Source organism: Pelmatolapia mariae, linkage group LG10_11 (assembly GCF_036321145.2).
Source record: "Pelmatolapia mariae isolate MD_Pm_ZW linkage group LG10_11, Pm_UMD_F_2, whole genome shotgun sequence".
NCBI classification, from domain to species: Eukaryota; Metazoa; Chordata; class Actinopteri; order Cichliformes; family Cichlidae; genus Pelmatolapia; species Pelmatolapia mariae.
The window spans coordinates 805,053-820,727 of record NC_086236.1 but is presented as its reverse complement, the minus strand read 5'-3'; the positions used below and the strand labels follow the sequence as shown (position 1 = coordinate 820,727).

General features: G+C 45.0%; 4 protein-coding genes across 4 annotated transcripts; 1 reads left to right on the top strand and 3 right to left on the bottom strand.

Annotated features, from left to right (window-relative positions):
• Positions 1-2,156: 2,156 nt before the first annotated feature.
• Positions 2,157-3,127, top strand: LOC134635830 (histone H2A.J). The gene is made up of 2 exons (XM_063485413.1): positions 2,157-2,626; positions 2,976-3,127. The coding sequence occupies exon 1, from the start codon at positions 2,187-2,189 to the stop codon at positions 2,559-2,561; it is 375 nt and encodes a 124-aa protein (XP_063341483.1). The 5' UTR covers positions 2,157-2,186; the 3' UTR covers positions 2,562-2,626; positions 2,976-3,127.
• A 742-nt stretch (positions 3,128-3,869) lies between these two features.
• LOC134635834 (histone H2B 1/2) lies at positions 3,870-6,755 on the bottom strand. The gene is made up of 2 exons (XM_063485416.2): positions 6,044-6,755; positions 3,870-5,385 (listed from the first exon to the last, which is right to left on the bottom strand). The coding sequence occupies exon 1, from the start codon at positions 6,721-6,723 to the stop codon at positions 6,349-6,351; it is 375 nt and encodes a 124-aa protein (XP_063341486.1). The 5' UTR covers positions 6,724-6,755; the 3' UTR covers positions 3,870-5,385; positions 6,044-6,348.
• A 1,428-nt stretch (positions 6,756-8,183) lies between these two features.
• LOC134635829 (histone H3) lies at positions 8,184-8,594 on the bottom strand. Its single transcript, XM_063485412.1, has one exon. The coding sequence runs from the start codon at positions 8,592-8,594 to the stop codon at positions 8,184-8,186; it is 411 nt and encodes a 136-aa protein (XP_063341482.1).
• Positions 8,595-8,798: 204 nt separating this feature from the next.
• LOC134635833 (histone H1-like) lies at positions 8,799-10,227 on the bottom strand. The gene has a single exon (XM_063485415.1). It carries the CDS (start codon positions 10,192-10,194, stop codon positions 9,598-9,600), a length of 597 nt encoding a protein of 198 aa, XP_063341485.1. The 5' UTR covers positions 10,195-10,227; the 3' UTR covers positions 8,799-9,597.
• Between the last annotated feature and the right edge of the window lie 5,448 nt (positions 10,228-15,675).

Sequence of the window (15,675 nt, the reverse complement as noted above, 5' to 3'; positions counted from 1 at the left end):
GACCGGACCTGAACATGGGGTGGAGCTCCTCACCTGCTACAAACACGATGTTGCGACATGCGTGGGTTTCCGGCAGTTCACGGCTGTCCACAACCCTAAGACTTCAGCACGAAACCTTTAATGTGAAAATCCAAGCATCCTGCTTCTTTTTTCATATCAAAACATTAAGAGAAGAAATCCAAATTTCTCCTAAAACAAAAACTTTGTTTTAATGGAAAAAATTTAAAAAGAAAGAGCACAGAAGTTAAAAAAGTAAACATTTTATTTATTCACTTATCGACGAGGTAATTATTTTATTCAAATAAATCAAAGTTAAAAACATTTAATGCTTATCTGTAACCCTACTACTACTTCTTCCTGCTCACAGACCAGCTTAAATGTTCGTTACGCCCCCTGCTGGACTGGACCGAGAATCAAAAGTTTTTCAGGAAAATTACAAAATAAAATACAAACATGAATATTTTGGTTTCTTAAGGAAATTCTAAAACTTCTTAAGAAAATCTTCTTAAAGCTCTTAACGTAATTTTGTTTCAACAATTTATCTTTTGTTTGTTTTAATTTCTTTGTTAAAGTGTTTTTTAAAGACTTTGATTCTGAAGGTCTCTTAACTCAAAGTCTCCGTGTTAGTCATAAAGGGCTCTTATTGTGAAGGTGTGACATCACTGATTAGTTAGAGACTTTAAAGCTGCGCCTGGTGGTCGTCTGAGGAACTGCAGCTAAAAACTAATACTGAAATATTTATTTTAGAACAAAAAATGTGAAAAGAAAAAAATCCAAACTTCTTAATTAAAAACAACTTGATTTTTAATCAAAACGTTGTATCTACAATCTTAACACGTTTATTTATGATTATTTGTACTTTATTTATGTTTCCACACTTCTGTTGTTGTAATAAGTGACCTCACTGTAAATTAAACTCATTCATCTAATAAATAAAATACTTTTATGGCTTAATTATTATCAATTATTATGTGTTTATTTAACTGCTGATTGATTATTTTTGATGTGTTTATTTCAAATGGTTTTACATCAAAACAAAACGTGGTTCGGGCCATTTCATAAAATGCATACGCAATCTGTGTCAGTACAACTCGGACAAAAGCTTGCGGGGAACAGCACAGTGATATTTGCATGAGGTGTCGTCATCAGGAAAGACTGCCTGAAGGAAAGGCGATGCTGATTGGTTAGACCACAACGAACGAACGTGACTTTTCCAGGAAGCTCCGGAAAAAGAACAGCATCGATGAAAGGATAAAAAATGAGCCTGAAATGGAGAAAAGAGGCGTTTATACTCCTGATGAAACCACAGCGAACTGAAACGGCCAAAGACGTTACTGCGCATGCTCTGTCGGACTTGGAAAGGTCCAGCCAATCGCACGTGAGAGGCAGCGGAGTGATATTAGCATGCAGCAGGATGACGACAGTAACGCTTCAAAGTAAAAGAAGAGAAAAGAGCTCAGATATGAAGGTTATTTTACTGTTTTATTAAAATAAAAATTCACTGGTAAGCTGACAAAATATGACACTTCTGTTATTTTAAAGGAAGAAATGCTGCTAGGATAAAATCAACATTGATGATCGTTGTGGAATATTTAGGCTCACAAACAACTTTATAATTCCAAATTAATTATATTTGTGCATTTTTGTGATTTGTGCTTTAACATGAACTTCTTACTGTTCATCACTGATGGGAGAAAAAACAAACCACCCTGGGTTTCTCCTCAGAGCTGTGGCCAGGCTCACAGACTCAGAGTACTGCTGTAACGACTCTTCACTGTCCTCCAACAGCACAGTGAGCTGTTTGCTGTGTCCTGTGGGCTTTGTCCGTTTACACCCTGCTGTTCGCCTTTTGTGGGGTTTTTGTTATTATATATTTTTGTGTTTTTATGTGCGATTGATTTTCTCTGTTTGGATGAACATGGTAAAGTACCTTAGGCCGTAAATACTGATGTGTTTGACGTGGTTCGCATTAAAATTGTCATCCATATCAAAATAAAATACTTTATTTTTATTTTGAAAATCACACAACGCAAAAACCAAAGAAACCGCAGTGCTGCTCGTTCCTGATTGGACGATTAGACTTACTCTCAGCCTGACCAATGAGCGAGCAGCAGGTGATTATATAAACGCGTAGTCTCTGCCTGAGTCCGTGTTCTCGCGGGAATAGCACGAAGTGAGTTAGAAAGATGTCTGGACGCGGAAAGAGCGGAAAAACCAGAGCGAAGGCGAAGTCCCGGTCCTCCCGGGCCGGGCTGCAGTTTCCGGTGGGCCGTGTCCACAGGCTGCTGAGGAAGGGTAACTATGCTGAGCGTGTTGGTGCCGGCGCCCCGGTGTACCTCGCGGCTGTGCTGGAGTATCTGACGGCTGAGATCCTGGAGCTGGCCGGGAACGCCGCCCGTGACAACAAGAAGACCAGGATCATCCCCCGCCACCTGCAGCTGGCCGTCCGCAACGACGAGGAGCTGAACAAGCTGCTGGGCCGAGTGACGATCGCTCAGGGCGGCGTGCTGCCCAACATCCAGGCCGTGCTGCTGCCCAAGAAGACGGAGAAGGCGAAATGAAGCTCCGGGAGAAGCGCGCTGATAATAACGGCTCTTTTAAGGGCCACACACAGCATCTGAGAGCAGTACGACCTTAAATGAACTAACTCCTCTGACATGGCGGGTCACACAGAGCACACTCACTGGTCTGACCCGCTCTGGGTTAAAGTTGATTTACTTTAATCAACAAAAAGCAGCTGTGACGCAAACCTGTGTGAAAGTAAAGTGTTTAATTACAGACGCTCTGCTGGCTCACTGTGTGGTTTAACTATAAACTCGTAGAACAGTCTCGTTTAAATGTTAATAACTGCAGTATGACAGGTCATCCTATCGGTCAAAAGTCTAGAGTGAAAGAAGAGGCTTGTGATTGGTGGAAAATGTGCAATGAAGAAGCCTTCTTTCTTTCATTCAGTCTGTCTGTTTTTTCTTTATCAGGTGATGTTTCCAGCTCCTTTATCCCACCTGACGCCTGGGCTGCTGTCTGTGGTCTTCAGCATGATCACAATGTGTTATTTATGTATTTTGACTGGTTTACAATGACAGGACTGTAAGCATTATTAGTGTATATTCCAATAAAAGCATCTAGTTTTAACTCCAACATTGATGAGGATTTTCTTTTGGCTCTTTTGAACCAACAGGTTGGAAAGTCCCCTGAAATTAAGTGCAATTGAAAATCAATTCCTTTCTTTTCTTCTGTGATTATTATGTGCAAAGCCGAGCCATAAGAGGAGTCTTTTAGGTTCTCCTGATGAGATGATGTAATTGTTTTACTTTTCTACTGGTAAAATCTGAAGGATTATTCATGCCATGACACTGTCATTTACAGACAGGCAAGAAATTAAAGGCATGTCCTGAACTCTTGACCCCTACACAGGGAGACATTGTTGCACTTTGCTGCCATGTTAGGGTTCACCTGTCAAAGGTAAAAGAGTTGTAAAATCATTACAAACTTGCTATGAGAGATTATGTTTGTCCCGTGACAAATAGACTGAATAGTTGATTATGAAAAAGGCGTGATCACACACCATGGCTTTCACAGTCACCTGATGTCAACCAAGACTATTCTGGGGAAATTTGACTCACATAACAGATAATAGCTCTGTTAGTGTTTCCTAATCAATTCCAGGAAACACTGAAGTTGTTGTGGAGGCATGTGTTGTACAAATACTTCCAAAACTTGTCTTTGCCTGCTTGTACACATTGCTTCTTTGGTTCAGGTCTGTTATGTGTTTCTACAGAGTTGTGTCTACATGTCCAAGGCAGATTAAAGCCCAACTTAGGCATTGATTAAGTAAATCCACAACTCACTGTTACTGTAACACAGGACACTTTATTAAAGTGGATGAAACAGGAATACATGAAAACAGCACTGCAGGATAGTCAATCAGTGAACTGAACTACAAAAAGTCAAAAGTACCTATCAGGTAGGCTGGAATCATACACGTTACCATCAACAATATCATTGTGAATGTTACACATACTTACAGAAAGTTTACAACGAGCGAGATGTACTGACAATGGCCAAACACGGGTAAATGTGTAGTAAATGGCAGTGCAGTAAATCTGCCTAGTATGATATTAAATACAATTACTACTTCATATATCTCAGATCGTTTGTAACGAGCCACGGAAAGCACCATGTTGACTTGAAGGCGCGTGGATACCCTCCGTGCGTGAGTGAAGGCAGCGGCTCGGCTGAGCAGCTGCTGTGTGCAGGTTTGGTGAAGACCACACTTCTCACCAGGCCTGCTGACGAGGTGCACGGGCATCTGGATTTACAACATGAATTACTAATGTCGCGATCATCAGTTGTAGCCACTGAAAAGACTAGAAATGGGCGTAATACATTAGATGTCGGCTAGCGCGCGGCTAACATTTACCACAAAGAAAAAGGCTTAAATGCGCCATTCAGCGTCGTGTAATTTCCGCTAAATCCAGATTCTGTAACTTCACGTAAACATAGAAGAAATGCCAGTTTCCATTTAAAAACATAGCGGACTTGCCGGCTTCTTCGCTGTGTGTTGTTTTTGTTTTGGTGACGCAACTTCCGTCGACCAGACGATTGGTCGTCTACAGTGGGTTTCGGCGCTCCTATTGGCCCGAGTCTACAGTGTCTACGCTCAGCGTAGACTCCGGGCCAATGAAAAGACGTAACGGTCTACAGACAGCGTAGACGTTGCACTACCGTAGACTCGACTTCTTAATGTTAACACACACCTGTCTCAATGTTCACCCTCAAAATAGACGTTTGTTTCAATCCTGTGCGGCTCATTTTTACTCAGTTATGCTCTGAACATTTGCTTTAAGATGAGCTCATGTTTATTAATCTGTTAGGGTCATTCATCTTACTCAAGTATAGACTCCATACAAGAGAAGGAAGACAGGATAAAGACATGCTGTGGAAGAGAGACAGATTAATAACAGATATGATTCAATGCAGAGAGGTCTATTAACACAGTGAGTGAAGAAGAAACACCCAGTGCATCATGGGAATGCCCCAGCAGCCTACACCTATTGCACCTGTCTGTGACCTGTGTGGAATATTCAGGCTCACAGTTAACAGCTACTATACAGGTGTGTTTCCTGTATTCCTGCTCTCTGTTCTTTAGTTTGGGTAAAGGTGCTTTTTCTCCTCGCTCAGGTTCCTTCCACACATCGCTGCATGCACGTGCGCCTCTCCCCATCTCTGTGTGGGGCTTTGTTCCACCGCTTGTATCCCATGACTAAGTGAACACTGACAGTATGCAGGGTCGTGGCTCAGTGAGCTTCACCACAAGGCTGAAGGTTTGTCTTCCTGTCCCCTGCAGTGTGAAGGAGCTCAGGTGTGGCTGACCAGCCCTCTGCTCTAGTTTTGGAGGCGTTTGTTTAAAAGAGAAGAAAAATAAAATGATTTGATTACAGCAGAATTTACACTGAAGATCAGATGTGTTTGTACAGCTGATGGATGGTCCAGGCCCTCTAATGTGCTGTGAATCAGACATGATCTCACTGTTAGCATCATTGCTGTCTCATGTTGAGTTTCCTACACCTGGAGACCCAGCTGGGACTCCACCCCTCACTGACTCAGGTGTCCTCACCTGTCTGTCATTCTGTCTTCTTGCCAACTTCCTGACTTAAGGAGGAAGCGATGTCTGCTGTCTCTGTCCTCATCTGTGGCATGAATTATGTTTACTCCTTATTTTCCACGAGGAAAACTGATTAGCGTTGGTGTGGTATGTCATATAATACCATCCAGCCATTTCACGGAGGGGGTGGGGCCTATTCCAACTACCATAAGGCGAGGGGCACAGCTGGAGAGATCACCAGCCTGTGCTGAATGTGACATAATACAAAGCAGATGAACTACACCCACAGAACTAATAAAGCTCTGCAAAGTGTTTTTGCAGGTGCGATATAAGTTAGCTACCATTAGCTTCCTGCCCTTTAAGTTAGGCTCAGACTTCTAAAGCACCAAAGAGACAGTCACGGGTGGGACAATCTGTGAGACTCTCCTCATAGCTTACCTGTAATGATGCGTTGTTCATCCACGTCTGGAGATGAAAACTGGTCGTTTCCGCAGCTGAAGTATCCGGAAATGCGGTCCGCACGAGGGTGTTTGTATAAATGATCATAGAGATCGGAGCCGTTATTGCTTTCATATTCAGTGCTGTTCGGTTTATTAAAACTGTTGTACACGTGCCTCACTTCACGTGTTAAACATGTTTCTGTTTATAGGAGGACCAGTGAGTGTAACAGTGGGACATGTGCTCTTCAGAAGAGTTGGGGGGCTCTGAAAAGAGCCTTTGGGTGGGTGCAGTAGAGCTGCAGTTTACTTGGAGCTGGTGTACTTGGTCACGGCCTTGGTGCCCTCGGACACGGCGTGCTTGGCCAGCTCACCGGGCAGCAGGAGGCGCACGGCGGTCTGGATCTCCCTGGAGGTGATGGTGGAGCGCTTGTTGTAGTGAGCCAGGCGGGAGGCCTCAGCGGCGATGCGCTCGAAGATGTCGTTGACGAACGAGTTCATGATGCTCATGGCCTTGGAGGAGATGCCGGTGTCGGGGTGCACCTGCTTCAGCACCTTGTAAACGTAGATGGCGTAGCTCTCCTTCCTGGTCTTTCTCTTCTTCTTGCCGCCCTTGCCGGCGGTTTTAGTCACGGCTTTCTTGGAGCCCTTCTTGGGCGCGGACTTGGCGGGTTCAGGCATTTTCCTTCTTCGCTACCTCACAGCAGAGAATGAGCTCAGCAGCGCAGAGCAGCGCTTTTTATTTCCGCTGTATGCAAATTAGGCTGTGCCGATCCGCGCCTGCTATTGGTCGAGCTGTTGCTCCGCGTCTTTATTGGATAAGTCGCAAGAAAAAGAGCAATGCTTTATTTCACCTGCTGACGGGGCTGTGAGACATTTATCCGGAGTACAGAGGAGCAGATTTAAATGTGTTACTGCAGGAAGTGTGCAGACAAACATTTATCCATCTGTGTGAGTTACAACATCACACAAAGACCGAGACGGCCGAGGGAAGCTCCGGGAGAGGCTCGGCCGATAATAACGGTCCTTCTAGAGCCACACAGCGGCCTGCAGAGCCCAGAACACCGCAGCTGTCAGAATCAGAGACTTTATTTATCCCCAAAGGGCCAATTAAGATACACCAGAGCAGCATGACGCTGAAGACAAGGACGGGGCGTAAACAGGCAACAAGAGCGAGATAATAAATACACAGAATATACAGTATACACAGTTTTAGAATCATAGTGACCGGAAGGTGAATAAATAACTGTGAGTGATTAAAAGTGAGTAAAGTGTCGGCAGTATGAAAAGAGTGTAGTTTATGTTTCTGGTTGTGGGAAATGGTCCAATCAGCTGGAGTTAAAAAGCTCTCCTGTAGCTGTGAGCTGCAGTTTGATCGTATATGAACAGACTGTGTAAACGGTTTACACAGTTATCACTGAAACGACAGAAAGTTCTGGTAGCTCTTTGCCCGGCCTGCTTCTATTTAACAGTAGTTTACGCAGTTTAATGCTTAATGAACATGGAGCAAAACGTCCGAGCAGATCAAACAGGTCACAATGATCATTTCAATTATAAATGACTTGAAGTGCACGTTCAGGCTGTGAGACCCGACACTGAGCCATGGCTCTGTTATTATTGCACATCTCTGCCATTCAGGACAGTTTATTTTATATTGAACTGGAGCTTTAGTTTTTCTCCCCCTCCCCAAATTTCATTCAGTGTTTATATGAAAACACTTTTTAGGGAGATCATGAGGTTTAAGGCCTGCTCAGTGAAACTTTGTCCTCCACACTGAAAACTGCCTGAGAAGGCCTCCATCCAGCTGCTAGCTTATGAACTCTGCACTGTCCTGTAACCACTAAAACGCAGCTCTGCGCTTGTGTTGACGCTCTGTGTGTGTGTGTGCGCCTGCACCGCTATACTTCATGCCTCTGATATAATCGTACTATTGCCCCCCCACCCCCACATACCTGTGTACTAATACAATCATTAAAAGTAACCCACACTGCATGCTCTGTGTTAGTGAGCAGTAGACTGCAAACAGCACTGAGCTGAGGCCCAGGCAGTATCGAGTCTGTGCTGTAAACCGCTGCTCTGAGTGCGTGTATGTGGCTCTTAAAAGAGCCGTTGTGTTTGGTGTAAACTGGTCTCGGATCAGCTTAAGCCCTCTCTCCGCGAATGCGGCGGGCCAGCTGGATGTCTTTGGGCATGATGGTGACCCTCTTGGCGTGGATAGCGCACAGGTTGGTGTCCTCGAACAGACCGACCAGGTAAGCCTCGCTAGCCTCCTGCAGAGCCATGACGGCGGAGCTCTGGAAGCGCAGATCGGTCTTAAAGTCCTGAGCGATCTCTCTGACCAGGCGCTGGAAGGGCAGCTTACGGATCAGCAGCTCGGTGGATTTCTGGTAGCGGCGGATCTCCCTGAGAGCCACAGTCCCGGGCCTGTAACGGTGGGGCTTCTTCACGCCTCCGGTAGCCGGGGCGCTCTTACGGGCAGCCTTAGTGGCGAGCTGCTTCCTGGGAGCTTTTCCTCCGGTGGATTTTCGGGCAGTCTGCTTGGTCCTGGCCATCTTACAGCGTCGGTCTCCTCTGTGTGAACAGCGAAAGAGAGAATGCAGTCTGAGCGCGAGCAGCGGCTTTATACAGGGGCTGCAGGCGGGAGCTCAGCGCTGATTGGTCCAGATCTGGTAGCGCGCGCACCGCAGCTGTTCAGCTATTGGACGAAAATGTTCAAAAGTTCAAAATGAAGCGCGCGAGAGAGAACAGAACGCCTTTATTGTTACTATACAGATGTTCACTGAGACAGCGCCTCATACTACTGCAAACATGCGGGGGGTGCACAGCTTCAGCAGCACGATATACATACGAACAGCATTCAAAAATATAAGATGTACAAACACAAATCTGGAAAAAGAAAAAGTACATACATAGTGTTACATACATGTACAGTGTGGGTTATTGCATAGTGCTTATAGTCGTTGTGAAGTCTACAAGTCTTTGAGATGGGGGCGGGGCTAATTCAAATTTAACTTTAAACACACAACATACAATAATTTCAATTATCAATAGTGAACTCCCCATATCGTACACCTTCAACAACAGCAGGTAATAAACCAAGAAAACAAAGTCATCCACAGCTTCAGTGCATGCATCAGCTCCTGGAGAATAAACTGGAAATATTTGCAGCACTGACTCAATAATTCAGGTTTCATATCTGAAAGTATCATTGATCAATCACTGTCTAGTCAATTATCGGATTTACTGACGTAAGGCTGAAACTCATACAAATGTTTCTAATGCTCTGACAATTGTACTTGTATTTTCCCCTTCAGTGGGCTGAACTGGGAGACCAGTATTTTCTACCTGAACCAGCTCAGTCTCCATCACATTTACTCTGCATGTGGAGACACAGGTGAGCATGAGTGTAAAGCTGAGTGTGCAGCCTGTGGCTCCCTGGCGTGGTGACACACACACACACACACACACACACACACACACACAATGAGGAGCTCGTAGCGGAGGCTGTGGTGGCTCTGAAAAGAGCCTTTGATGCACTCAGTGCGGGAGGAGTTTCTACTTCTTGGCCTTCTTTGGCGCAGTTTTCTTTGCGGGCTTCTTTGCGGCTTTGGCCTTTTTCGGAGCGGCCTTCTTAGCGGGGGATTTGGGCTTCTTGGCTGTAGTCTTGGGCTTCTTGGGAGCAGCCTTCTTGGGACTCTTCTTCACCACTTTCTTCGCAGCCTTCTTGGCCGGAGACTTCTTCGGGGTGGCCACTTTCTTCACCGCGGGCTTCTTGGCTTTGGCGGGAGCCTTCTTCGCGGGCTTGGCAGCCTTCTTCTTCGCTGGTTTCGCGACCTTAGGTTCTTTCTTAGCAAGCTTGAAGGAACCGGAAGCCCCGGTGCCCTTCACCTGACTGAGGATGCCTTTTTCCACCAGTTTGGCGACAGCGGTGTTGATCCGCTTGTTGGCCTTGGGTACGTCCACATTTTTGGCGGTCAGGTACTTCTTTATGGCCGCCAGCGACGTCCCCTTGCGCTCCTTCGACTCTGTCACGGAGGCGACGATGAGCTTAGGGAGGCTGGGTCCCTCCTTCTTAGCCCGGGGAGCGGACTTCTTCTTGGGAGCCTTGGCCGGGGCTTTTGCCGGTGCAGCTGCGGGAGCTTCTTCTGCCATGTCTGCGCGTGAGCTTCGTACTGAGCATGTCTGAGCTCCGCGCGGGAGGCGGGACTTATCAAGCACATGAGAACCATGGAGAGTGAAGCCAGCCCGCCGCTCTGCTGCCGCTTCAATCGCGGCTCTTCTTGTGTTTTCTTCGCCGCGTTTCGGAGCTCAAACCGGCCCCAGATAAACGTTTGAAACCCCCGCGGCGAGGCAGCGGGGAGAAAACTCTCCGGTCTCCCGTCTGACCCTGTTTTTGTTCTTCGGGACTTCTTCCGTTAATTTCGGGAGGCTTCAAACCTCTCTGACACACCGCCTCTCGGAGCAGCTCGCAGCGAACTTTCTCCACATTTCTGCTCCTAAAGTGACCCAAAGCGGTTCGGATGAAATGTGATCTCGGTGCTCCGGTCAGCGAAGACCTGTGGGGACAGAGTCCCGGTGAAACAGCGGCAGTGCCGGGGATAGTTGGGTTCTAACGGAGGCAGATTTCGGTGGCGGTAAACACACGCAGGCTGCCGGTGACCGGGCGGATATAGAGTCACAGATGATCCGCTGGGAGAGACTTTCCTACATCCAGGCTGACTGCACACGCTGCGGTGATATTATACTGTTATCTATAATATCACACATCAGCTGTTTCATTCTGGTGTTCAATGTTAGACTGGAAACTGCAGGAAACTGTTTCTGTGTTTGCAGCTGAGCCCACAGCATTTAGAGACTTTAGCACCCAGGACCAGTTTATTCATTTTACATTTATGATCAGACATGTGCAAAGAGTTTGATTATTGCACAAAATTAAATGCTTTTGCAATTGAAGAAATTCTGTGGCAGAGTAGTTAGAGGCATCATCCATATGTAAATTAAAGTCACCTACCAAGATGATTTTATCAAAATGAACCATAACAGATGAGAGGACAGGAGATTAGAGAGTTCATTCAGGGAATGTTTGCAGGATTTGGGAGGTCGATAGATTCAAAGGAGTTAAAAGAACCAGGATTAAATGGACACAGTTCAGATGATCCTTATAAACCACTGCTACTCCCCCACGACAACAGTCACCTGGTGTCAAGAGATTTATTCTAAAGACACTTCTTCAGCTGAGAGTCTAAGAGGAGAAACACACACAGACGCTGCAGCATTTACTTGTATACAAGGGCGATCACAGAACGCTCACATCAGAGTGGGGGCCCTGCGATGCGCGCTCTGCTCTTGCACTTGTCTTTATTTATACACAAGAAAAATGAATACATTTGACGTGAGCATGTGCGTATGTGATTGTGTGTGTGTGAGTGTGTGTGTGTGTGTGCGTGTGTGTGTGTGTGTGTGTGTGTTCGAGGTCAGAACTGCTTGTTTGTCTTCTTACTATCGCTGTGAGAAGACTCAGATACAAATGTCAGAACACGTGTTATGAAGAAGAATCAGTCCTGAACAATGAAAAGAACAATCAGTTCTAAGCAAGGAAAAGATCATCATGCAGCATTCTATCACAAGCAAACTTATATCATTAAAAGCTTATACTGACTAAAAAATACAATTTTCTATTGACATTCCCTCCTGTTGTCAGTATAACCTTTAAGTGAGATATCAGTATGTAACATCTTGTTGTACATTTTCTGTCACATCATCATTAATCACACAAAGTCTTCACATTTCAACAGGTCGGGATCATCATCATTTGTCACAGCTATGTATGCAGCTACAGTGGAAACGATTATGCGGTCAATCATGAGTTTTAGACATGGCAGGATACATGTTACAAAAACACAAAATAAAAGTAAAAATACTCCAACTCCGATGAGTAGTCTCTTTAGCACCTGTAGCCAGGAGCCAGTGTAAAACCAAGAAAACCAGTCACTTGTATTACTCACATAGTCCTGACTTTGGGCCTGCTGGATCTGTCTCAAGGCGTTCAGGGCATCAGTCATGTTTGATGAGTGTACATTGTCTGGTATGTAAGTGCAGCAGGTGTTGTTGAAGAGGACGCAAAGTCCTCCTTTTTCAGCCAGAATCATGTCCAGTGCGACTTGGTGTTGCATCACAGTTATGCGCAGGGCATCAATCTCTTCATTTTGTTGATTGTTGATTTTGCACGAGGCATTCAGGAACAGTCCAAAGCGGTAGTCCAAAGTTTCAATTCTTAACATGTTCTTTCCGGTGCCCACCCATGGAAACAGTGAGTGGAGAACCTTTTGTCCGGTGGTCCAAAGCTTAAATTCCTCTGGCACATCACTGCCATAGATGGGGTCATGTGGTTGTAGTGTGGAGATGTCTCGTCGTCGTCTTGTAGTCTGAGAGTCATTTACAGCTGACATCCTGAAGGTGTGGTCTGAGATGAAGATTGGGGCACAGGTGCCCGTCCATCCGGGTGGCAGTATGAAGTAGGCACGTTGTCCACACAGCCAGGCCATTCCCTGCACCCAGTAGGTGCCGTTGCTGGGCGCGGACGTGTTTACAGGTGCGCCCTCTCCGTTGGCTGCAGTGTGGTTACAGTTGGTGGTGTTGCCTAGGGGTCTGTTACCGTTGTCTTGTCGGTAGCACATGGAGTGGTTCTTCCCTGGGGTTTGGTCCAAGAACACTGGGAAGTGAATGGACGTGTTCCGATTCGTCACGTTGAAGTTGATCCAGAAGAGCCGGTCACACGTTCCGTTGTCAAGTCCAGCGTTTTCGACGATGATTACCTCGTGTCGGGGTGGTCCCTGAAAGATACTAAGAAGGTTAAGCGAATAGATGATAGAGCTTGTCTCATCAATGATGATTTTCTTATGTTGATAGCCAATGCCCGCGAAGCTGGCAGCGCACTTGGCTTGTGTTTTATTCATGTAGTTTCCATAAAAAGTGGGATGTGTTGATGTGCTGGGCATATAAGAGCAGACATAACAGTCTGTATTTTCCGATTCTGCTCTGGTCCTGTCGTGGATGTAGCGGTACCAGGCATTGTTCATCCAAGGGTGTATGTGGTCTTGCGTCATATCTCTTAGGTGAGAGTTGTCGTGCGTCCATCTTCTCTGTCTGCCTTGTGGTTCAGCTGTTGTTGGCGTCAGCTGGGGTCCTGTAAGGGTGAGCGTCGTAGTCAAGGTAACCAAGAGGGTCCACATTCCCATGGTTGCACACAGGTACGTCACACCTCGCACTTGGTTGCCCTAGAGTTGATCAGAGGCTGGAGGTTGAAGTGCGAGCTTACCCGACGGGGGCCCAATCAGCACTCCCCCCTCACCACTGAAGCAACCAAGTGTGGGCGAGATTTCCCTAATGTGCTGTCTTGGGGGTGCCGGGGTTTCCTGGGACCTCAACCTTCTTGCAGTGGCTCTGATGTATCCAGGAGGGTCTCTCTGCTATTTTGCAGGCAGTTGGAGTGGTGATGAGCACTTGGTAGGGACCTCCCCAGCGGGGCGAGCTCCAATTTTTCCTTTGGAGTACTCGGACAAGGATCCAATCACCTGGCTTCAACCTGCAGGAAATAGATGAAAAAGAGTCTTGCGGCAGTTTATTGTTCAAAACGACTTCTCTGTTTGTCAACAATTGAGTCATCCAATCTGCCAGAGTGGTTTCACGGATTGATTTATCTAGTGGCTCGCTAATAACTGGCAATGGAAAGGTCACCCATGTATGATTTCAAATGGGGACAGTTTGTTATTTCCTTGTGTTATTCTCATCCACATTTTGACTAGGCCTACACATTCTGGCCATGGTCTGCCAGTTTCTTCCATTGTTTTCTGAGCCTTTGTTTTATAGTGCCATTTGTTTTCTCCACTAATCCTGCACTTTCTGGATGTTTCAAAATTAATAGTGTAAAATTGTCGGTTTCTAATAAGGACCATTCCTTGGATCACCCCTCCTGATGAGCCATGGCTCAAAACTATGACTCACTAGAGCGGCTGTTTTGTGTAATGATTTGGGAAGAATGGGCTTTCCTGCTATTTTCAATATGTCATCAGTGTCTAGTACTGCTCTGTGTTTTAGCCATTGTTTTCTGTTCTTTAGGTGGTGCTGCTTTTTGTCGAATGGTCTGATTTTCACGAGTTGTTAATAAAACTGTGTTTTGTTTTTTTTTTTGGCTGCTGCTGTTTTTTCAGCTTTGTCAGCAAAATTGTTTCCCTTTCTAATTTCAGAGTCATCCTTCTGATGTGCTGAACATCAGAAGCATATTGCTAAACGTCGTATCACATGACGAGTTTTCTCCCATGTAAACAGATGTGTGCCATGATAAAATCTTCCTCCACACACTAGAAATAAGAAACTAATTTCAACCGTTGTTACATTTTATTCATTTATTTATAATCCAGTCATTCCTTCGAATCTAGTATCAATCAACTAATTTGCATATCAGCTCATAATGCACTAAGTTGACAGGTCAACAGAAATGCACGTTCAAAATATTATCACAAAAGAGAATTTCCTTCATACAGTAAATTACTTGTTTTGCATCAATCAAACAGAAAGCATTTCACAATTTATTGTATTACCAACTAAATTTATTGTCTGATTACTGCTTGGTCATACCAGGCTCTCTCTGTCTTTATTTATGCTTCTCTGTTTTCACAAACGTTTCACCTATTGTCAAGCTGAAGAGTTAAATGTCAGTGGTGGATAAGTTCAGCATTTGATAAAAAACTCTGTTAAGTTTTTCCTGCTTTAACACCAATGAGAGATATAGAGGCGCATGTATATAGTTTGTGCTATAGTGTAAGCTGTTCTTCATTGTTCTTCATGTGTGTTAGTATGCTTGCATGCAGGGCCTCTGGGCCTGTCTCACCCAGAAGGGCATTTTCTTAACAGTTGCCTTTCTCTCATGTGTGTTACAAAAAGGCAAATGTGCTATTAGCAGCTGTGAGATTATTATGCTGCTATATATTACATTATACCTGTAATCAAAATGAGTGAATCATGACACCGCTGTAGGCCACATCAGACTTCTTGTGTAATCAGTATGTAGTTTTAGTTTGCATCATACTTCTGAGTTAAAAGAATGTGAAAATCATTAGATTAATTAGATAGGTTGGTATTATCCTATACTGCTGATTTACTGTGAGTGAGTTAGACTATTTCATGACATTTCATACTGCTGAGTTATAAAGAGAATATTGTGTTCAGAGAGTCAGGGCCTTTTTTTTTTTTTTTTTCCATTGTAGAGACGACAGAGCACATTGCACGGGAGCAGAAAAACAGTGGGCCAAGGTCATAACTCAGGCTCACTGGGAGTTAGAAAGAATGTAAATGCTTAGTTTTGTGGCTGTGGCGCATTTTGTATAGCTTCTTTTCTTTTGTTTAGTATATTTCTGCCTTCACCTGAGAGGGTGTACCCTAAGTATGTTACTTCAGGTCTCCATAATTGGAGTTTATTCAGAGACACTTTGTGGCCTTGTCCTGCTAGGTGACGTAACACAGCCATAGTATTTTGTTTACACCCTTCCTCTGTGTGGCCAGTCACTAAAATGTCATCTACGTAAAGTAGAAACTGTCCTCCTGCTGGCAGGAGGCAGGACATCATTGATTTCT